This window comes from Mizuhopecten yessoensis, unplaced genomic scaffold, assembly GCF_002113885.1.
Source record: "Mizuhopecten yessoensis strain PY_sf001 unplaced genomic scaffold, ASM211388v2 scaffold10315, whole genome shotgun sequence".
Classification (NCBI taxonomy): Eukaryota; Metazoa; Mollusca; class Bivalvia; order Pectinida; family Pectinidae; genus Mizuhopecten; species Mizuhopecten yessoensis.
In genome coordinates this window covers 21,269-45,373 of record NW_018408485.1, presented here as the reverse complement: position 1 = coordinate 45,373, position 24,105 = coordinate 21,269, and the positions used below count along the sequence as shown (strand labels likewise).

Genomic DNA, 24,105 nt, shown 5'->3' with positions numbered 1-24,105 from the left:
GATATGTCTCTGTTGTGACCTAGCTATTTCTCGAAATTAAACTTCACTTAATTATTGTTGTTTGAACAAATTATGTCACTGTGAACTAATTTTCAATATTTGACAAGCTCAATTGTGAATTTTTAATTCAATATTAAACTAGTTGTCTGAAAATAGCCGACTATCTCCTTTTGATAAGACAGAGATTGTTAGTTATTTCAGAGACGTACCTATATACTACTGTACAGCTGGTTGCCTAGATGAATTAGCAATATTCCTTAAATATTGCAATGCATTGCAATAAACAGCAGTTTATGAAAATTACTTGCAAAACGTATCAAGTAAAATCAAGTCAGAGTCAAGTAAAATTTATTTAGAGTACAAGTCGGTATACGGTTTAACATGAAAACACAAGCCTGTTAAAGGCTTTTACAACCGACTATAAAACATGAAAATAAGACAACAATTTAACATTTAAAAGAAACTTAACAAGCATGCATCAATAAAATAGTTCGTTTGTACATATATAAAATACATATATAAATTATCAAGAATGTATAAGCGGGAAATTGGAGTATAAGCCTGTGTGTGTTTCCAGAATATATAATGTATATCCCCACAGCAATTTGATTCTGTGGTTTAAACGTAATAACTCATATGCAAATTCCATTTTTAGAGACTGAATTTTTAGCACTGTGGTGCTATTATTGATTTTTTTTTCAATCTTTATTTTCCGGATTTATTTGACAGACAACTCGTCGCATGCATTTAATTATACTTCACCAGGAAAACGTTCATTGAGCGTGCGCTGTAGATTTACAGAAATAAACTTCCGGATTAGGAATGGTGAAGTTTTCCATCGTCAAAACGGAAATATGACAAGTATTTGACAGGTAAGCAAGTTAAATAGCCTGAAATCTTGATCCGTCTATAAACTGAACTTTAGAAATATAACAACATTACTGTTTACATAATTGTCAACATTAACACGAATGAACCATGTGTCATTATGCTATTTTGACAGGACTGCAGTAGCGATATTTTGACACTAGCAAATGTTCATTTGTTAAGGGGTGACCTCGCCTGCCTCGCAACAAATACGTTTGCCCTAATTGCTATTGGTGCTGATTTTAATGAAAGAATAATCCATGTAGAAGCCAATGAAAATAAGATTTGTTATATTTCCAATACACCATTTACGATATATATAGGAAGTAACCATAGCTAACAAGGTATCTGCACTGAAAAATAAACTAAAAGGAGAGACATAGTATTTATTATGTTTATTGCAGATCTAAATTCCTCCTTTAATTCGAGGCAGATACTTTTAAAAAGACTTGTCTTCTAGTGGCTGATCCAATTATTATATACCCAATACACAATCATGTGAAATTGTAACAGGAAAGAAAAAATGCATGGCCAGACCGTGGTTCGAACCCGGGACCCTCCAAACTCTAGACGGATGCTCTACCAATTGAGGTATCTGGTCGCTGACAATCGACCCAGTCCAGTTCTGCTACATTCCTCCCTCCTTTTTCGAATTCTTCACCCCCGAAGACAGAACTATTTACAAAACAGGTTGGGGTATCCCCTTGCCATGAAACATATTACACCAAATACTTGAAAAATGGGCTGGTCACAGGCACCACTGTAACAGGAGAGGAAAAATGCATGATCAGATCGGGGTTCGGACCCGGGACCTTCCGAACTCTAGACGAATGCTCTACCAATTGAGCTATAGCTATCTGATCGTGGACGATCGACCCAGTCCAGTTCCGCTACAAAATTAATTATTTTGTTGGCATCAGTCTGTCAATAGATACTCATATCCTAATTTATTAAAGCAACTACACGGTGAAGACATAAGTCGATGATGGGGTGTTACAGTATCTTAGCTTGAGACTGTAATAACCAGATCTCACTCATGCAGTTACATGTAATAGGTTTTTTTCCACAGTCCAAAAGAATTTTCGATTTTCGCTAAAGTCTACAAATATCCCGTTATGATGATGTTTGGCACATAATATGATGTACGTGTTTGGGGCATTAAACCAAGTTCACATGGGATACAAGGCTACTTCAGTTACAATTAATTGCAATATTATTTCAGTTGCAATATCTTGCCATGATTGCTTAGATCTTCCAGCGGTGAAATAACATAAAAAGAAATTAATTGCCAACAACAACATTCTCCTACACTCCTTGCATATTCAATAGATGGGGTCCTTCTGTATAGTGTAAATGAAATCTTCGAAAGTTGATGGTATTCTTTTAGATTCATATGCTTTTAAAGGCTGTCAGAATGCCATTAATTAAAAACGATGAAACGAGAAGTACACTGTACACCGTGTACTTCTCGCTCTCACTCTCTTCTCTCATTCCGCCAAATAAAAAATATTGTTTGTTTCTGGTTTATTGGTTACCCTATCTACTCTAAACGGGTTTTGGCAATTCCCAAGGAAGTACTGTTAAAGGCCAGACAACTCTCCTGTATAAACCTTATAAAAAAAAAAATACTTACTGGTACCTACCTATCCTAATGTTTCTGACATTTATGTAACAGTGAACAAACATTTGTTTGACCTTATCACATCAAGCAAGGTAAATTAAAGTCTATTCAAGCTGATGAACATCATTTCTGCAAGATTATTTCACAAATCTAGATCTGTTAAATCATATTTATTTTTGTAAGGAGGGAGGTAGGTTCTCTTCAAATGCAGCTAAATTATCTGTGGGCTCCTGCCTCTCACCTGGGGAAGTCTTTTGAGTTTTTGTCATAGAATGACGTCCGTCATCAACTTTTCTAAAACAAAGATCATAATATTTGGTCTAGCTTGTACAAGTTTCCAATATTCTCTCCAAGAAATGTTTATATTGACTTACATTCCAGATCACATGCATCAAATAAATTAAAAACTTAGAAAAAAACTTCTTCTCATGAACCATAAGGCCTTGAGTATTGGTATTTGTCCTGTAGCTTGCCAGTATGAAGGGCTGTCATATTTGTTCAAATAAATGAGCCATATGGATCAATTAAGTTCAATACCCAGTATGCTTAAACATCTTCTTCTGAACAATGAGGTCTGAAGTTTTGATTTATCAAGTTTTTTCAAATAAGCTATATATATTGGTTGACCCAAAGTGTAAAAGTGACATTCAGATTTCAGATGTGTAAAAGAAATAATCAAAATACTCCTTATGACCCAGGTAGCATAGAATACCAATGATATTTGAACTGAGCTTACTGAAGTAAAAAAGACTTCCAAATACATTATCATGCTCCACCCCCATTCAAGGTCACTGGCATCAATTTTGTTGAAATTGAAAACTTCAGACAACTTCTTTTCAAAAAATACATAATAAAATGTTATGGTTGACTGAGAGTAACATTTCATCATTACATACACTTTACCGACACCATCAGTCATTAGTTATCTATAAGGAGTGATACATTGGGCCTCTATAGCTAGATTATATCAGTAGTGATTGGTACCTGTTTATGCTTGCTTTACATGTTCTGTTTGTATTTGTATTTATTTAACCTATTTTTATGTCTATTGATATCGTATCTATAGACCAGGAAGTCATGAACAGTACACGATATTTCTGTTATTACCTCACGATCAGATGTGTCTGTGTTCTACCTAACAACAGCCCGTTCCTACATAACCTTGAAAAATATTACCTGGCTTTTATTGAAATTGGGAAGGTATTCCTTACTCTTGTGGAAAACAACCTGTATTAGGTTGTAAAACTAGAGAAAAAAAATCACTCCGTCATTAAGCAGATAAAAAAGAATAGACTTCTTCGCATGTTTTAAAACTTTTGTCAAGAGACTTGTGTCTTCAACAAAGCTAATAAAGGGACATATGAAGACAGGTCGTATAACACACACATATATCACATATGTTTCTATGATTATTAAGGTGTTGACACACTTTACTCTTGCATTAGTTATTTACATAATCAATCATGGGCTCTTAGAAAAATGTCAAAAATTCAGAAAAAAACTTATGAAATATTATTATTTTTTATTTTCAAGTGCATTCGTTTCATAGTTTACTTAAAATTTTCCTTGAAATATTTTCTTTTTTCAGAAAATTGTACTAGAAATCAGTCCTGTATAGATCTACATTTTGTAGATTTTTGTGTCTTTGTCCTGAGAGATCACTTGAAGCATCAGTGACAATATATAATTAATTAATTGTTTGTCAGTACTTTGTTTCTATGAAGCAGTTGACAGTGAAAATACTATTTTATCCAAAACAGGAATCATCTGATGTGAAAATAAGGACAGAAAAAATATCATAAGGAACACGTGTATGACGTACACTGGGTAAACGGTCAGCACAATAATTTTGTTAAAATTGTAATATCTTTGGATTGAAATTGTATTCGTTAACCATGTGATGGTCTACTATGTATGTAACCCTGGTAAATACTAGCCGCAATATATCGCTCGGCTATAGAGAACTTCTCTTTAGCTCGATCGGTTGAGCGTTAGACTAGTAAGCCAGAGGTCCCGGGTTCGATCCCTAGCGGAGGCAGTGATTTAAATTTAATTAATCATGCGCTCTGTTACATGTATATGGAACCAGTACATCTTTGTTTTTCCTTGTTTACATTTGCAAAATGGGTGAGGTTTTTAGTTAAGTATTACATTTGTCTGGTGGAAACGTTTTGGGAAGGGGGGATTTTCACACATGCACATGGTTTGTTGTCTAGTGTTGCAAGATTTGATTCTTCATCAGTGATATCTGCCTTTACATACAGTTTATATGTAAAATGAATGATATACTGTCAGCTTTGCTAGATCTGAAAGTGACTACCTTCAGAGTTGCATTATCTCTACCTGTATGTTGGATTTTTATACCCCCGCTACAAAGTTAAGGTGTGGGGGGGGGGTATACTGGAATCACCCTGTCTGTCTTGTCTGTCTGTCTGTCCGCAGTAACTTGTCCGGTAAACTTCTCCTTAACTAACAGGTGGATTTCATTGAAACTTTGCATGAATGATCAGTATCTTATGTAGTTGTGCACCGGCATTTTAATTTGGGATTTCGACCCTTTTTGATGGAGTTATGCCCCTTTGTGCAAAATACTTGATGAAACTTCACTTGAATGATGGGTTTATTATGTAATTGTGCACCTGCATTTTAATTTTAGATTCAATCACTTTCTAAGTGAGTTTCAGTTCATTATGCAAAATAACTTGTCCAGAATCCCCAGGTCAAAGTAACTAAATGATGTGTAAACTACCAGCATCCGCAGGGGTATTAGTTATCTTCCGGATGACAGTTCTAGTTAAAGGATACTTCGTGTGATTACATGGTTTGGTTTTGGGTTTGTATTTTGTTTAATAACCTATCAACAGCTAAGGTCATTTGAGGACATGCCTCCATGTTTGTTGTGTATACGTATATGATGTGTATGTGTGCTGGAGGCAGGGTGTGTTGGTGTATTTGCCACCTTGTAATAACATGGATCTGATGCTGACTTATAGTGCTATCCCACTGAAATACCATGTTGAAGGCACCCAGCACTGGCATTCCGCTCTGTCACATTATACTAACAAACTAGTTATTACCTTTCCCTTTAATGCTGAATGTTAAGCAGGGAATAACACCTACCATTTCTACGGATTTAGTATGTCCCGGCCTAGGAACAGAACCCATTGCCTTCCTCACCCAGGTGAACACTCAACATGCATTAAAGCCAAAAGTGAGGTGTTGCCAAGCAAGGCGCTAGGAAATAAAAGGTAGTTAGAAGTAGAAAGAAAGATAAAGATCCTAAATATTGCAATGGGTGCAGCAGATTTATTTTGGTCGCTATAATTTTGTGTCCCCAAGTAGAGGGCACAAAAGCAAATCCCAACGTCAACTCTGCAGGGGGTGGGGGTTCTCACATTAGTTGCCTCTAGTGATACTTTCAGTGGGTGGTTGTTGATCATCACTACATGGAATATGGTGCTTTTCATAGGTTTCTTGAAAAATAAAATTGCTTTCCCGAAATACTGAAGTGGTATGTCTATTCTGTGGAGTTATGTACATGTGTGTGTATATAAACATGTTTGACAAAGCGGCCAGCTGTCCTATATGTACCTGTACAGTAAAGATATGCCCCAGTATATAGGATATGATTCAGCATATCCTGTTAGACCTGGCCATCACATGGCCCTCGTACCTCATATCAGGTCACACTGCAGTAATACATGATTCATATACAACTTAAGTCATTGAAGCATGAACCTATTATGGAGAATTACACAATCCTAAATACACAGAACAGTGTAGACCTTTTATCAGTGGGGTTTATCAGTGTCCTCAACACTCTATTCATTGTGTGTATAATTAACGCCCCCAGCAAGTGTGGCAGTTAAATGTTTTATGAACCAGACAAATCTAGATGGTTTTTTATACTGTATACATATATATATATCTGTACTTTTTACTCAACAAGAAAGCATGTTGTAGTGTTAAATGTATTGGGAAACTGATTGTATATACTATTGGCTATTTATAGGTGTACACGATACCAAATATGGTAAAGGTTACCTATAGTATACAATTACAATCTGTTAAATCACTGGAAACTTTTAGCCTTATTTTTAGTGTATGATTCATGGTTAGTTATTCAAAATGTCACAATTTAAACCATCATATGGATGTATATAACATTTGTAAACACTATAGGTATAGAGTTACTTTTACATTATAAGTTTGAACTGTTTTGTTTTATCGAGGTCTTAAATTACTAAATCAAGTGAAATGGGATTGAAATTTCTTGATATGTAAGTACACATATTAATGGTATAAGGACATGTTTAATTGTTTTGGTTAATTAGTGGTGAGGATATCATGATCTGGTATTTGGGTTGGTACTCGATCCTTTGACTTGTGTGTAGAATAAGAGATTTGGAGGATTGATCTGTTGACTGTAAATCATGATCAGTCAGTTCTATAATGGTGACATGTGACCACGTCTGACCCAATTTTGTCATACAACAAATAATTGCCTTTATGTTTAGGGACATCTTGATAATATTAAGATTCAACCTGCTGTATCCTATTGTATTAGCCTATGAGGTAATTACTAATAAGGGGCCTGTACAGAATCACACATTTTTTTCTGTGCAAACAAATTTTAGGGACACCAATGAAATTGATCTTCAGCCTCCATTACCACACTTGTCATCTCTGGCGCTTTTTGTCTCTCCCTTCCTTTTTTCTTGATTTTTTGTGGTGTCTCCCTGGAGGTTGTCATCCTTACGACAAGCCCTAATTCTTTCCATGTTCGGGCTGTGACAAATCAGTGAGGTCATACTTTAAAGTGGCTGTTGATGAGTGGCCTCATCATCTCTGGTCAATGTACACCATCTGGTCAATGTACACATCACCATATGACTTTTACGATGACTTAAAACCTTAAACATACAAAATAACAACAATAAAGTAAAATGTCCAACCATATATTTACCAACACAGATTGTACACACTCAGGTTTATCAAGTTTGTTCCAAATAATCTATGTTTTGAAATAATTTTTGTTTAATATTCATAACCTAAAACTTTAAGTACAGTGTGTATGTATGGGTATATAATTGTTTAATTAGCTGTTTCCTTACATATGACCTAGGATATATATTGTGTGGTAACCAGTTATTCATTGTTCCACGTGTTCCATAAAAGTCACAGGTTTCCATACATTTTACAGATTTACATTATTCAAAATTTGAATGTTTGAAAATAAAAATAAAAGCATAAACACAAAAACAGCAGGAATCAAATTCAAGACCTTAACAAAGTAGAAAGCCTACTGTTTATCGAATTTGCCATTTAGGTATGGGTAAAAAAAAGTGTCTCATTGATGGCCACATAGCCCATCAAATAAATTGACAGGGGAAGTTACTCTGAGACAAAAAAAAATCCTATAGGGTTGTTTCATCTTTGTTTTACTCAGAGTAAATAACATATCCAAGTGGAACTCTTCTTGGCAATTTTACTGATGCTGTGGTACCCCATACCTGAACCATTATTCACTGTTGTGTACCTGAATTGATAATAATTTAGCCTATATATGGTTACAATGTCATGAATGCTGTGCATTTACATTACAGTAAAGATGTTGTAGTTTCAATTATTTATGTTATTCAGGTAAAAAGCTTAAGGCATGTTATAAAACTCAATCGCTTCATAGATACGCAGGAAGTAATAATCATAGCAATGTAGTTTATATACACTATCGTCACTAATGTTGATAGTCTTTTAAAATAAATTGCAATATTTAGGCCTCTTTAAACCTAGTATATCCCATGAAATCTTGAAATGGCTTACTTCCAATGGGTCATCCAATATGGTACATGTATATATACTACATATTAACATCAGGTATTACATGTCTTATGTTTAAAATAAAATATCCATCCTTTTTGTAGCTTGCATAGTCATTATACTATACACAAGTTTATATATCATATGATAAAAAAATCAGTTTTTTCACAAGTACGCGTATATCACAAGGTGGGGAGGAGTTGAGACACCATATTAAGTTAGCTATAGAGACCTATAAACGAGTGTGTACAGGAGAAAAGTCTATAAAAGGAACAATCTTTTATTAACAATGCAAGACAATTATTATTTTCTTTTATTACCATACTTTTATTATTTTGGGTAAATTGTGAAATTCAAATCTTAAAATTGAAAAAAAGACTCAAACTTTGTTGTAATTAAAATACTTAATTAAGGTTTACCTGGGAAGTAAGTACTGGTTTACCTGGGAAGTAAGTACTGGTTTACCGGGGAAGTAAGTACTGGTTTACCGGGGAAGTAAGCACTGGTTTACCTGGGAAGTAAGTACTGGTTTACCTGGGAAGTAAGTACTGCCATACAGTGTAAATAAACAGTATCATGTTTAAACCCTGTATAATCTTATAAACAGGATATGGCTGGATCCCATGCTATATTGAATACATTTCTTGCAATTTATATTGCAATTTATTTGACTTCTAGTATGGCGAGTAAACAAGACAAGAACAAGAAGAAGCAGCGAACGGGGTCGGAATGGTCCAAGACTGGCAGCTTTATGAACAAACCCGACCGAGGTTGGATCCACCCTGACACACAGCTTCATGTCGACAGTGGCATCTGCTACGGAGTCCGGGTAAGTCTCAGATCTACACATAGGCCACACACAGCTTCTTGTGGATAATGGTATCTGTTACCGAGTCCGGGTAAGTCTCAGATCTACACATAGGCCACACACAGCTTCTGGTGGATAATGGCATCTGCTACGAGTCAGGCTAAGTTTCAGATCTACGCGTAGGCCAAACACAGCCTCTTGTGGATAGTGGTATCTGTTACCGAGTCCGGGGAAGTTTCAGATCTACGCGTAGGCCAAACACATCTTCTTGTGGATAATGGTATCTGTTACAAGTAAGAACTGGTTTACCTGGGAAGTAAGTACTGGTTTACCTGGGGAGTAAGCACTGGTTTACCTGGGAAGTAAGTACTGCCATACAGTGTAAATAAACAGTATCATGTTTAAACCCTGTATAATCTTATAAACAGGATATGGCTGGATCCCATGCTATATTGAATACATTTCTTGCAATTTATATTGCAATTTTTTTGACTTCTAGTATGGCGAGTAAACAAGACAAGAACAAGAAGAAGCAGCGAACGGGGTCGGAATGGTCCAAGACTGGCAGCTTTATGAACAAACCCGACCGAGGTTGGATCCACCCTGACACACAGCTTCATATCGACAGTGGCATCTGCTACGGAGTCCGGGTAAGTCTCAGATCTACGCATAGGCCACACACAGCTTCTTGTGGATAGTGGTATCTGTTACCGAGTCCGGGTAAGTTTCAGATCTACGCGTAGGCCAAACACATCTTCTTGTGGATAATGGTATCTGTTACAGAGTCCGGGTAAGTCTGAGATCTACACATAGGCCACACACAGCTTCTGGTGGATAATGGCATCTGCTACGAGTCAGGCTAAGTTTCAGATCTACGCGTAGGCCAAACACATCTTCTTGTGGATAATGGTATCTGTTACAGAGTCCGGGTAAGTCTGAGATCTACACATAGGCCACACACAGCTTCATGTCGATAATGGTATCTGTTACCGAGTCAGGGTAAGTTTCAGTTCTACGCGTAGGCCAAACACAGCTTCTTGTGGATAATGGTATCTGTTACCCAGTCAGGGTAAGTTTCAGATCTATGCGTAGGCCAAACACAGCTTCTTGTGGATAATGGTATCTGTTACCGAGTCAGGGTAAGTTTCAGATCTACGCGTAGGCCAAACACAGCTTCTTGTGGATAGTGGGATCTGTTACCGAGTCAGGGTAAGTTTCAGATCTACACGTAGGCCAAACACAGCTTCTTGTCGACAATGGCTTCTGTTACAGATTCAGAGTCAATTTTAAATCAACCTGCAGGCCACACACACCTTTCTGTGAATAGCAGTATCTGCTGTGGAGTAAGGGTAAAGAGATTTACATGAAGACGTTGTTAGTATTTCAGTTTTACATATCTGTATATATTGTGTACAACTGTTACTCATTTTCGGCCCTAATTACCCAGGTCCATTTTGGGATGATCATTATAAACTGGTTTTAAAGTGGAGAATTAATATCCAAAAGTAAGACACCGTTGATTTTTAGATATTTGATTGTAAGATATATATACCGATATGATCATATGACAAACTATTGTTTGACAATGGATAACACTGATTGATTGTAACATAATGTATTGTGTATAATTTCAGTACATTGGGTGTTTGGAGGTGAAGGAGTCCATGAGAAGTCTAGATTTTGACACACGTACAAGTCTTGCCAGGTATGTTTATAAACACAAAAAAAGATCATGATCACTTTACTTTTTTTACATAATGGCCACATATTTTCACTAACACAGAATATAAAAGGAAATCTTATTATATGGGAGTTGAAAAATAGTTTACTATCAGAAGTGTATTAAGGTGAAATAAATTACAAGCATGAGAATATTATGACAAATGCTGAGTTATTCATAATTGAATCTTGAGTGATGTATTCCACCATCATATAACCTTGACAGTTAAGTAAGAGATATACAATTGTTCTACAATACATTGTGTATAGTTAAAAAGAAATGTGCTACAGACATCAGAATGATACTTGACAGTGTGGTTGGAGTGCCATGGCCTGAGATACCCATGGCTGACTCCGCGTCGGTACTCGCTCATCAGTGAGTACCGAAGCGAAATCAGTCGTGGGTATCCGACGATGCTGGAGCGCTATAAAACAGCTCTGTATCATTACCAACACATGTGAACAATTCTGATCATATTTATGTTTAAACAGGCAAAATCACTGGAACAGAATATCATACACACATTTAAATTATCATATGGTAATTAATTTGTGAAAATATTTGGATTTTGTTCACAGAAAATGATTGTTTACATTTACAGAGAAGCTATTAGTCGAGTTTGTGAATCTGCCGGGATGAAACCCCTATCAAAGAAGAAAAAGGTGAGTTGATCACAACCATAAAATATATCATACAGGTGCTGGGTTAATAGTTTCACTGTAGTCGTATGTATCACTAGGAATTTATGATGAGGCGTGATTGCAGCATCTTTTGAGGATTTTTTTTCATTTCACTTTAAAATGGCACATATATGATCATGACATGTGTTTTACCTGTATAAGTTTCTATAAGATTTATCATGCTTTATTTGACTTTGATCAAAACTGCAAACTTGGCACTGTCAATTTGGCTTTTTCTTATTTTTATATTTGGAAAATAATATAATAAAATTAGGAAAAAATACAAAAAAGGGCAAAATAGAATGATTTAAATTGCCACTGAGAATGAGGTCATTAATTGGACAACGAGGGTAGCTAAAAAAAGCTTAAACAGTAAATACATTCTGATTGTTCAATGGTTTGTAGGATAAGAAATTGACCAAGATGTTGGGTGAGAGGCCAGAGATGCAGTATGCTGGATCAAATGTCAACTTGACCATTACAACAGAGGCACTCACCCTGATGATCATGGAGTCCGGTGAGGTATGTCATGTGACAGGCTCCCAGTGTTTTAGAGGACAGATTTTCCTTGTGACCTCTCAGTGTTTGAGAGGACAGATTTTCCTTGTGACAGGCTCTCAGTGTTTTAGAGGACAGGTTTTCCTTGTGACAGGCTCTCAGTGTTTTAGAGGACAGATTCCTTGTGACCTCTCAGTGTTTTAGAGGACAGATTTTCCTTGTGACCTCCTTGTGTTTTAGGGGAGAATTCTTCCTTTTCTATTCATAGTTGCTCCTGTATTGTGACCATCTGACAATCAGTCAGTGCATTGTATTATATTGGAATGAAAGTGACTGCACTGTATTTCAATTTAAACTTGATGTCGGATGTTGAATACCTTGTTTACCTCAAAGTATTTCTAATCCTGACAACTAGTTATAAAACATATTGCCTACAGAACATGGGACCTTTATTATATCTAATTATATCCATGGTCAACCGAGAAGGTTCTACATTGTACCATTGGCAGACACATACCCAGGTATCCTAGAACTGAGACACTCTACTATACATTGTGGTCCATGTTTTAACATGACTATATTCCATAAAATGTTATAAACTATTTTATTCTGACTTTAGATGATCGCCAACCACCAGATGCCTGGAATATCTTTTGCTTCAGGAGGAGACTCTGTAAGTAAAACAAGTGGGTTGGTATGCCTTGTGTTATTACATTTATATACAATAATAGTGGGTTGGTATGCCTTGTGTTTTTACATTTATATACAATAATAGTGGGTTGGTATGCCTTGTGTTATTACATTTATATACAATAATAGTGGGTTTAATTTTATGCTTTGTGTTATTACATTTATATGCATTAATTGTAAAGTACAATGCTATACAACTATTGAGGTAAATGAGATAGGGTGTTTGAACACTACAGGACAGAAACTATAGAGCGGTGGTTTAAGCAACAATGATAAAGTGTTCAAGGTCACAGCAACACACTGTCTGCAGGATTCGAACCTTTAACTTTACATGTCGATCTGTTTACTACAAAAGAATTGTTAAACAGAAGCTTAGTATAGGTATACTAGTAGAAATACTTTGGTATTTAGGCTAATTTATTTAATGAAGATGCCAGCAATTAATTTTGGTACTACCATGCAAATGACAATATTTACATTTCTACTGAACTTGGACTCAATATACCTACTTAATATTTTAAAGGTTATTTTTCAATGAACTTTTCAGTTGGCGTATGAATACATCAGCATATTATCAACCTGGTTACTCTGTTATTTCGCGGAGCGCGGGAAGTAGTTCCATTCTTAGGTTGTTTTAATTTAATTTATTTTTTGTCAGAAGTATTCAATTTAATTCAAAAATTAAGTTACATCTTAATTTGCTTAATCATCTTACCAGGACGACGTCTCAAAGTGAGTTATGACGTCATAAGTTTTGATACCTTCCGTGGTGTTAGACTTGCACAAGACCGATATTTTAGAAATTATCCGAACAAGTATCAATATCACTCTGAATGTAAATATAAGGATAGAATCCCATTTTGTTGAGGTTTATGGGGTATAAACCTCAATGGGTCTTGAGACAAATTCAAAATGAACTGCTTCGCAGTTCATAAAATTTGTCTCAAGACCCATTGAGGTGTATGCCCCATAAACCTCAACAAAATGGGATTCTATCCTTAAATGACTGTCTGGTAATGTAAGTGTTGTGTTACAGGAGACGTTAGACTTCGTTGCCTACGTGGCCAAAGACGCTGTACATGGGCGGGCATGTCATGTCCTAGAGTGTGGCGGTGGTCTGGCCGAGGATGTCATCACCACCATAGGTCAGGCTTTCGAGCTCCGCTTCAAGGAGTACCTAAAGAACCAGCCCAAGCCAGTCACAGCACCAGACAGGTAACAGAATAAATAGCCAGTCACAGCACTAGACAGTTAACAGAATAAATAGCCAGTCACAGCACCAGACAGGTAACAGAATAAATAGCCAGTCACAGCGCCAGACAGGTAACAGAATAAATAGCCAGTCACAGCACCAGGCAGGTAACAGAATAAATAGTAATTTACCTGTTCAGGTATATTGGATCTATTGAATACACTTCTTTGTAAAAGTTGGGTTCTCATTTCAAGACATGAAACTCAGTGATTTTTTACTACAATTTCCATTTACTTTCCTTCTAAACTATGGACACATTCTCAACTAGCATTTATTATGGTGATAGAGTTGATTGTATTAACAGACATATTATATATATGTTAATGAAGAATGCCTTTTGCTAGCATTGAGGAGGAATCTGAGCTTGAGATGTCTGCTCATGATTACGCAAGCATCCATTCCAAGCTGATGTTTGATGACAGCAATATCTTTGATAAAAAAAGCCGCGAAAGCCACGATGACTGTCTGGAGGATGGAATGTATAGTAATAATTGTAGGCCTCGCCTATACCCAAACCTGAACATGTCGGATGTAAGTTAGCTTTGATACCATCCCTCACAAAGAAACAATTTTGAGGGAATCCAGTGCAAACATGCAACGCTGTTTCACCTTCCAAAATTCCTACACTCTAGTGCACTGATAGAATAAGGATGTCTTAGAGTGAAACATTGACTGAGAGACGGACCAATAGTAAGAAGCTGACTTTGATAAAATGGCTTTCTGCCCTTTAGAATGGAGAACCCCATTAGTGAGGGGGATGCCTGGGGAGAAGACCATGAGGGAGACTATTATAATGACCGCCCCGGAGCACGCCCACCCTTGACACAAGCTTCTGAATATGCTGTCCCCACATCCAACTTACCTGTAAGTAACCCCTCCCCTCACAATCATAGCCACAACCGTCAATCCTCAGCTTTGAAACCCTGTTCCTGCCTTTTTAAATTTGATATATAGTAAATCTTGATTTATTTACAGTTGTTTTGTATACAGTGGAGCTCTTTAATCTAACCTCCTTCAGTCACAGCTAGAAATGATTTGATAATGAAACTGATGGATTACAGTATGAACTTTGCATAGAAAAACATAGAGCTGTTTCATAAGAATCTCTTGGATAGTGGAACTACTGGACAGGTGTTGTCTACATTAATTGGGCCCAATTGCATTATGTCAATGTTAGATTCTTATATTTGCATATTTTGTGAAGCAAAATACCAAAGTCTTATACAAGTATCTGTATCAAAGTTTTATACATGTATATGTATCAAAGTTTTATACAAGTATCTGTATCAAAGTTTTATACAAGTATCTGTATCAAAGTTTTATACAAGTATCTGTATCAAATGTTCTTTTCCACAGTGGATTCTTTTTTGTTTCTTTATGAAAAAACAATATGCAGCTCTTCAAAATATGAAACAGACATTAATACTTAGTAGCAAATGATTGTCTAGATTTGCATTGTTTACCTGTTGATTAACTTACCTGTGACAGGTGAGCGATGGTATGTATTCCTCAGTAAAAGACCCACCTGTGTATGACGTGGCAAAGGAGCACTCACTGATCGACTTCTCAGATGCAGAAGTTGCAGAAATTTATGACAATAAAGGTAAAATATTAGACTACTGTAATGTAGAAAATACAACTTTGGTGGAATATCTTCATCCATAAGCGTCCTCCGTATTGCTATAATAGATATCATCACTACGTTACGTGTACTTTTAATCTTGATGTCAATTTTACAAGAAAAGTAGAAAGTCACATATTGACGGGGAATCAAACTTGAATCTTCAAGTATAGAACTATATATGTATATCAGTATACCAACTTACAGTTGACATGTGGAGAGTCATACGTTATTTTATTTATTCCTACAGGAAATGTGAATGGAGCCTACAAGTTGGATACAGACAATGTTTACGACAACAAAGAGAATGTTCTGTCCTCCCCTGAGTCCAACGGAGCTGCCGATCCATTTGACATGGGTTTGTCTCCCTTGCATTTCTACTTCATTTTTACCTCATAGTTAAATCAGAAAATAGCTGATTAATAATTTGCCCAACAGACAGGCCTTATTCTTGTGGTTGTCTCATTATTCACTCAAACCTTTAGGGGACAGTTTTACCTTTCTCCATCCAGCCTTTTTCTCTCCAATATCCAAATACTTAATATTAATTCAATATAGATGCACCCAAAATTCTGATATTTAATCAAAGATTTACTAGCTCAAATTGAGGGAATGTCACCGTCATACTTAGGATAAACACCTACATTTTGTATAGTGATAATTTTACGATAAACACCTACATGTTGTATAGTGATAATTTTACGATAAACACCTACATGTTGTAGTTATAATTTTACCTGAGTATTCCTCTGCAGTGATCCTCTAGTTTGTGTGCCAGTACAAGGTTTGAATATGTCATACCAAGCCTACTTTGTACTAAATGACAAATGTTGTGTACAGAGCCATTCAGTGCAGGCCTTCCCTCCGGAGACCAGGAGACCTTCCTTAGACACCCTGATGAGCTAGTTTCTCCCCCAGGTGTGCCTCCTCCCTCTACCTCTGATATTGCCCCTGTGTTTGAGGAATGGTATCATGGTGCACTGCCACGGAAACAGGTCGGTTAAACACCTACTTCACTTTCTAGTTGAATCCATTTTTCTTATCTATCGAAATATCTGCCACACATTTCATGTTGTATAACATATTGGAAATGGATTTCATTTTAACATTTTAAGTAAAATTTGAATTCTTTGCATATTTGTCCACAAAATACTGTATGACATGTTTTAATTTTTGTTGTGTATCTACACTTACTGTTTATATGGTGACAGTGGGACTGGAATGTTAGTGTAGTGACTATGTGGCCTTATCTGACCCTAGTTATGTCAACTGGCAGTAAAAAGTTATATGAACAAATATATATGTTTGTAACGGAAAACCATACTGAAAGAAAGTACTATACCAATAATAAGTTCATATAATACAGTATTTGAGAAATCATATTTCTTTATTAAGTGTATTGTCAGCAAGTTTGGGTAATTATTAATTACTCAATTGAAAAACGTCCAAAACGATGAACAATTGTTGAAACCATTGATTATGAAATTTCACATGGGTGTAATAAAAAGAGAAAATGAATTGACAGTGTTGAGATTGTAAGCACTGTTTCTTTGTATACCTGTGAGAAAACTCTAAGCAATAACCATGTTAACTAGAGTGGCTAGTCTAGAGACCAATACTAAACCGTCTTCCTGTTGGATATTTCAGGCTGAGAAATTGTTACAAAAGGATGGTGACTTTCTGGTGCGGCAGAGCTCCTCTGACCCCGGCCAGTTTGTACTGTGTGGTAAACAGGACGGCTCCATCAAACATTTGTTACTGGTGGACCCTGATGGTGTGGTGAGTGTAAACCTGGTCAATATTACTGGTCAGTTTGACCCTTATGTTGTGGTGAGTGTAAACCTGGTCAATATTACTGGTCAGTTTGACCCTGATGGTGTGGTGAGTGTAAACCTGGTCAATATTCCTGGTCAGTCTGACCCTGATGGTGTGGTGAGGTTAAACCTGGTCAATATTGCTGGTCAGTTTGACCCTGATGGTGTGGTGAGGTTAAACCTGGTCAATATTACTGGTCAGTCTGACCCTGATGGTGTGGTGAGTGTAAATCTGGTCAATATTGCTGGTCAGTTTGACCCTGATGGTGTGGTGAGTGTAAACCTGGTCAATATTACTGGTCAGTTTGACCCTTATGTTGTGGTGAGTGTAACCCTGGTCAATATTACTGGTCAGTTTGACCCTTATGTTGTGGTGAGTGTAACCCTGGTCAATATTACTGGTCAGTTTGACCCTGATGGTGTGTTGAGTGTAAACCTGGTCAATATTGCTGGTCAGTCTGACTCTGATGGTGTGGTGAGGGTAAACCTGGTCAATATTTTTTGTCAGTTTGACCCTGATGGTGTGGTGAGTGTAAACCTGGTCAATATTACTGGTCAGTTTGATCCTGATGGTGTTGTGAGTGTAAACCTGGTCAATATTGCTGGTCAGTTTGACTTACACAGACATGTCAGTACTCTAACACATTTATGATAATACATGTATTGATTTACTTTTCTTATTATCTTTTTATCTGTATTACCGAGGGTTTGGTAATTTTAATGGATTATCAATAAAATACTTTGAATTGGGAAAAAATGGCCACAGGGTACGTCCTCCCTTTAACATTATTAGTCTACCTATATGTTAAATATATCTACTGTGTCTACAATACATACATCACTAGATTAAGATCTCCTGAACACTACCATCTGGGCAAAACTAGTGATTAATATAAGTTGATAGAACTTTTTTTGCAATTATTGTAAAATCAATCAAGTTTAAGGGCATGGATTAAGATCAGTACCCCCTGAGGTCAAATACATTATCATTTTTAGCTCACCTGGGCCAAAGGGCCAAGTGAGCTTATGCTGTGGTGTGGCATCCATCCAGCGTCAACTACCAAGAGGCCTAGGGTGATGTTATTTGGCCAGTAGCATGCTGGGATGAAGGGCTACCAAGTTTGTTCAATTGAATGACCTTGACTAATATTCAAGGTCACAGGGGTCAAATATGTTCAAAATTTTAAAACAACTTCTTCTGAATAACCAGAGAGCCTAGAGTGATGATATTTGGCCAGTATCATGCTGGGATAAAACGCTTCGAGGTTTGTTCAAATGAATGACCTTGACTTATATTCAAGGTCACAGGGGGTCAAATATGTTGGAAACTTTAAACAATTTCTTCTAAATAACCAGAAGGCACAGGATGGTGATATTTGGATGCTTGGATGAAGGGTTACCAAGTTTGTTAAATTTGATGACCCTCACATATATTCAAGGTCACAGGGGTCAGTTGTCTTAAAAAACCTTGAAACAACTTCTGATGAATAACCAAAATGTCAAAGGTGATGATGTTTTGCTAGTGGCATGCAGGCATGAAGGATTACCAAGTTTGTTCAAATGAATGATCTTCATCCACATTCAAGGCACGGTAGTCTAGTGGTAGGATGCCGGGCTCATGACCGAAGGGTTGCAGGTTCGCGAAACGGCACGGCAATGTGTTGTATCCTTGAGCAAGATACTTTACTCTGCTTGTTCCAGTCTACTCAGCTGTAAATGAGTACGTGGTTGGGCAGTGCTAGAATTGTTGAATGCTAGCTGTTAGCGCCGAAATGGCAGCTCTGACTGTATGCTACACAGGGAGTTGAGAAATGTACTGGCTAGTTGCAAAGGCCCTATAACCACGGATAATAATTTGTGAATCGCTTTGAGACGACCTACGAACTAGGTTGTGATAAAGCGGTATATAAGAACCTCCAATTATTGTTATTATTATTAAGGTCACAAGGATCAAATACATAATGTATGTCAAAAACTTTAACAATCTCTCTTAAACAAAAAGATGGCTGGGATGATGACATTTAGCCAGTAGCATGTTTAAAAAGTTTGTTCAAAATAATGGCCTTGAATAATAATCAAGGTCACAGGGGTCAAATATGTAAAAAATACTTTGAATTACTTTTTCTGAAAAACCAAAATGCATGATAATATGTGACCAGTAGCATGTTCAGATGAAAAGCTTCCAAGATTGTTCATGTGAATAACCTTGACACTCTTTCAAGCGCACATCTGGTCATTTGTGTATAAATCTTTAAAAGTCATCTTCTCAATAAATAATAGGTATAGGGAAGTGATATTTAGCACGTTCCATTCTGGGATGAAGGGCTATAAAGTTTGTTCAACTGAATGTCCTTGTTTGACTTCCAAGGTTACAGGGGTCAAATGTGTTTAAATCTTAGAACAGGTGTTTTTTAATGACTTTGAGTCAAGACACTGATATTTTTCCTGTAGCCTTATTTTAGTCTACTTTTAAGGTTACAATTATCAGATTAATACCAGGTGAGCAATGCAGGCCCATTGGGCCTTTTTTTTGTATGACAGAATATAACGTATACTATTGTGTTTCTAGGTAAGGACCAAGGACCGCGCCTTCGACAGTGTGCCCCACCTCATCCAGCACCATCGCACTCACAATCTGCCAATCATATCACAGGAGAGTGAGCTCCACCTTCTTCGTCCAATCAGCAATGCCTACACAAACTGCTGAGGGATTCATATACTCTACCAACAAAAATGTGTCATATTTTGTCTAGTAGTGTCAAGGTCATGTAACAACCTTGAAATGTGACTAAAAAAAAATCTAGAGGTCAAGATGCGTCAATACTAACGTAGTAAGGGTACTCAGTGAACAAAAATATGCTCATGTGTTTACATTACACTATAGACTGGTAATGTGTCCGGGATAACATGTTATTCATATGAAAAGAGGATGTTTGAAGTTTTAAGCCTTACTGATAAAATCCATCAAAACTTAACAAACGAACAAATGATTACTGTCACTATCTTCTATCAGTAAGACTACATGATGATATTGCTTTCTAATCTGTATTTGCTTTGAACAAAACAAATGTTTTACTCTATTTAAACTGTGCTCAAGTTAATAATCAAGAGGAATTTTCATATGTGAATGAAGCTTTTCGTAATGGAACAGGAAAGTTTGTCAAAAAATATGTGTGCAAATCAATAAGAATCTGGAAATCAAAAAGTTACATGTTATTTTACCGAATCGTATTTGTATTTTTTCGTCTACGATAGCATAAGATGTGTGTTTTGTTTCTCGTAATGTTAAATGTGTCCGACCTGTCCAACAGCATCAAGCTACCAACATATGGTAACATCATAATTTACTGAGTAGATACAAGAACAGACCATGTTTCTGTAATATTCTAATCGTAGAATTTTGCATCATTGACATTTAAAAACCAAGTGAAAAGCTGGCTTTTTGTCCCAGGTTTGATATACACAGCTCAATAGATCCATCAGCTACAATTTGTCACTCAGACATTTTCTGAAGTGTTTTTAACTGTTATACAAATAGCATTCATTGAATTTGTTACTAATGTTGTTGATACATGTTGATCATTGCTTAAGCCCGACAATCACTGGTATGTCACACTGTGTAGCAGTTGTACTGTTATATGGGTCAAAGGCTGTGTAGGAATCGAACTGTTAACAAGACACAGTCTGAGTACAAGTAGGAATTTAACTGTTGTATATATATATTAAAGTCTGTGACAGAGTTTTTACTGTTACATTTGTCACAGGCTGTAATAAACTTACAGTTATAAACATCACAGGCTGTAGAAATCATAGTTATATAGGTCACATGCTGTAGAAATCGTACAGTTATATAGGTCACAGGCTGTAGAAATCGGACAGTTAGATACGTCACAGGCTATAGAAACCATACAGTTATATAGGCACTTGCTGTAGAAATTGTAGTTATAAAGGCCACAGGCTGAAGAAATTGTGCCATTATATAGGTCACAGACTGTAGAAATTATATTGTTATATACGTCACAGGCTGTAGAAATTGTATTGTTATATATGTCACAGGCTGAAAAAGTTGAACAGTTATATACGTCACAGGCTGCAGAAATCGTACAGTTATATACGTCACAGGCTGTAGAAATCATACGGTTATATAGGCCACAGGCTGTAGAAATCGTACAGTTATGAAATCGTACAGTTATATACGTCACAGGCTGTAGAAATCGTACAGTTATATACGTCACAGGTTATAGAAATCGTACAGTTATATAGGTCACAGGCTGTAGAAATCGTACAGTGTTATAATCAAGGGTTTCAAATTATTTTTGTAATCATCGACACATTGATAGTACATTGTTTTGCTGTTTACTTTTTTTAATGCTTTTGTTGTTTTTAACAAATTGCACATACCAGTGTCTTGTCAATCTTGTCAATATTAATCATTCATTAAGGCTTCCAGTATTATATGTTGTTGTTAAGCTTTTTTGTTGTATGTTATAATGCAATCATGCTCATTTTTGTTTCATATATAATGTACACAACAATGGTATATTTCTTAAGTGTTTTATTAACATTCATTTAACTTATCTAGGGTATTAAATGGTATTGGTGGTGGAAAATGTCAGAAAAATTATAATATTGTTAGGAAACATTTATGTATGTTAAGAAAGTTAGATTTCCCCTGGTGGTTAGGGTTATCAATCTTCCATTATAAGACATATATATTAAAAAAAAATAGCTGCCAACAGGGTGTTTTTATAAATGTTTTTATACATGGCATAATACATGTACATGTATTAGTAAATTTGGCCAAATTTTATGTTTGAGATTTTTACAGAGAACTACTTTACAAAATTCATGTGTCCAACTCTACACTTAATGAAAACATTGGAATGTATAGTCACTGTTAGTGCTACACGTAAATGTTTAGATTCGAGTAGGACTTGATTGACCTTGTCAGTTGACCTTTGTATGTAACATGTCAACAGGAGAAAATGTCCTGGTTTGTGAAATACAGATTTTTCCATATCGATGAGACAAGAGTTGTCAAATTGCAAGGATGTGTTAAGTACAGGCCGCTGTAACACTGAACAACCAAACATCATCTGTAGTGCTTTGAAGTCAATGTTTTCAGTTGAAATTTGAATTCAGCTGCAAATCAATATGCTTTTGAAAGTGCAACATGGTCAACCATTTTGGGCTTGTGGTTGTTATTCAAAGTTTATATTTTGTGTAGGTATGACAACTGGTGATGAGGCTTCAGTTAAAAATTATCCCATCAGTTTACGTTGATATGGCCCTCATTGCAGGCATTGCCAGCCTCCTGTATATGAATGTTGTTTCAAAATTTGTACCAAATTTGTATCAATCCATATTCCAGATATGAGATTTGAGAACATAACCCTTACAATTTAAAGGCGGCTTCAATTGTTTTAAGTATTGATCAAATCTCCGATTTGTTGTCATATCAATTTTTGGACTTTCAGTGTCCATCAACTTAAACTACCGTACCGATAACACATTGGTCCCTACAATGTACTGGGTTACTATCAGCCTCCCGCAACAATTTAACGATACTTTTTATAACTATACTGTCTACCTTAGACTGTACAGCATATTTTCTGCTGTCAAAAACAACCTGTGTTCATGAATTTTCACAGGGTCTTGGATTTCTTTAAGTATAGTATATATATTGAAACTGTGACAGATGAGGCATTAATCATGTGTGTTTTGGTTGTATGAGTATAGCAGTTCAGTTACAAGGTGGTATTTATATGTAGAGCATATGCCACCCTGTACTCTTCAGAGGGCATTGGGACACTGGCCATTGTAGAGGCTATGTTGATGGTCCATAGTCTGAGAAGGTAATATATAAACAGCTTGAATTTGTCTTGATCAATGAAATTGATTAATCGCTGATTGTAAGTATCTTTAAAAAAGAAAATGTCTTAGAGGGTCTTCATTCATGAGATGATACTGTATGATAGCATTATTTACCTGCTGTCATTGTGGGAAAATTCAGTCAGGAAAATTAAATTCCAAAAGAACACAATATTGTTGTTAAAACAGGATTTGTTAAATTTTTAACTTATTTTTCGAAAATGTTGGGAAAATTATTTCCAGTTTACACAAATATTATGGATTGGTGTGAAGTTCTGACACTTTGTTTTGCACAATGATGATAGAGAACTAATTAATATCTATCACATAGTTCCTATCTGGAACATCACAAAAGAAATAGCAATGGTCACTTGATGTCAAACATTATACTTATTGGATGTTTGTGGACATTCCTCCGTTTATTTAGTGAATCATTAATGTTCTAAATTAAGTTTGTTTTGTAATCAAATTATCTTATCGGTACTCGCCTTCATCTTGACATATTTTTGTAACATTATTGTGACCTTATTGTGTTGCATGTTGTTGTAATTCGCTTCACAGTTGGCATCTACTGTGTACATTTGAAGGCTGGCCTCTACTTTGTACATTTGAAGGCTGGCCTCTACTTTGTTCATTTGAAGGCTGGCCTCTACTGGGAACATTTGAAGACTGGCCTCTACTTTGTTCATTTGAAGGCTGGCCTCTACTTTGTGAATTTGAAGGCTGGCCTCTACTTTGTTCATTTGAAGGCTGGCCTCTGCTGGGAACATTTGAAGGCTGGCCTCTACTGGGAACATTTGAAGGCTGGCCTCTGCTGGGAACATTTGAAGGCTGGCCTCTACT

At 36.3% G+C, this 24,105-nt stretch overlaps 1 protein-coding gene across 3 annotated transcripts; it reads left to right on the top strand.

The window, feature by feature from the left end:
* The first annotated feature begins 776 nt into the window (after positions 1 to 776).
* Positions 777 to 22,410, top strand: LOC110460076 (SHC-transforming protein 4-like). 3 transcript variants are annotated; one of them, XM_021512783.1, is made up of 13 exons: positions 777 to 872; positions 8,987 to 9,137; positions 10,751 to 10,821; positions 11,438 to 11,498; positions 11,922 to 12,038; positions 12,634 to 12,687; positions 13,741 to 13,919; positions 14,688 to 14,820; positions 15,445 to 15,559; positions 15,828 to 15,935; positions 16,418 to 16,572; positions 17,225 to 17,356; positions 19,961 to 22,410. In XM_021512783.1, the coding sequence occupies exons 2-13, from the start codon at positions 8,988 to 8,990 to the stop codon at positions 20,096 to 20,098; spliced, it is 1,413 nt and encodes a 470-aa protein (XP_021368458.1). In that variant the 5' UTR covers positions 777 to 872; position 8,987; the 3' UTR covers positions 20,099 to 22,410. The 3 variants fall into 3 exon arrangements, with proteins under 3 accessions (XP_021368458.1, XP_021368457.1, XP_021368459.1); XM_021512782.1 differs by lacking the exon at positions 777 to 872 and adding an exon at positions 6,645 to 6,768; XM_021512784.1 differs by lacking the exons at positions 777 to 872; positions 8,987 to 9,137 and adding an exon at positions 9,620 to 9,766.
* The last annotated feature ends 1,695 nt before the right edge of the window (positions 22,411 to 24,105 follow it).

Coding starts and splice junctions, on each gene's coding strand:
- LOC110460076 (XM_021512782.1), top strand. CDS start 6,746: ATGGGATTGAAATTTCTTGATAT. Junction 12,688..13,740: donor TTGCTTCAGGAGGAGACTCT/GTAAGTAAAACA, acceptor GTTGTGTTACAG/GAGACGTTAGACTTCGTTGC. Junction 15,560..15,827: donor AGAAATTTATGACAATAAAG/GTAAAATATTAG, acceptor TTATTCCTACAG/GAAATGTGAATGGAGCCTAC.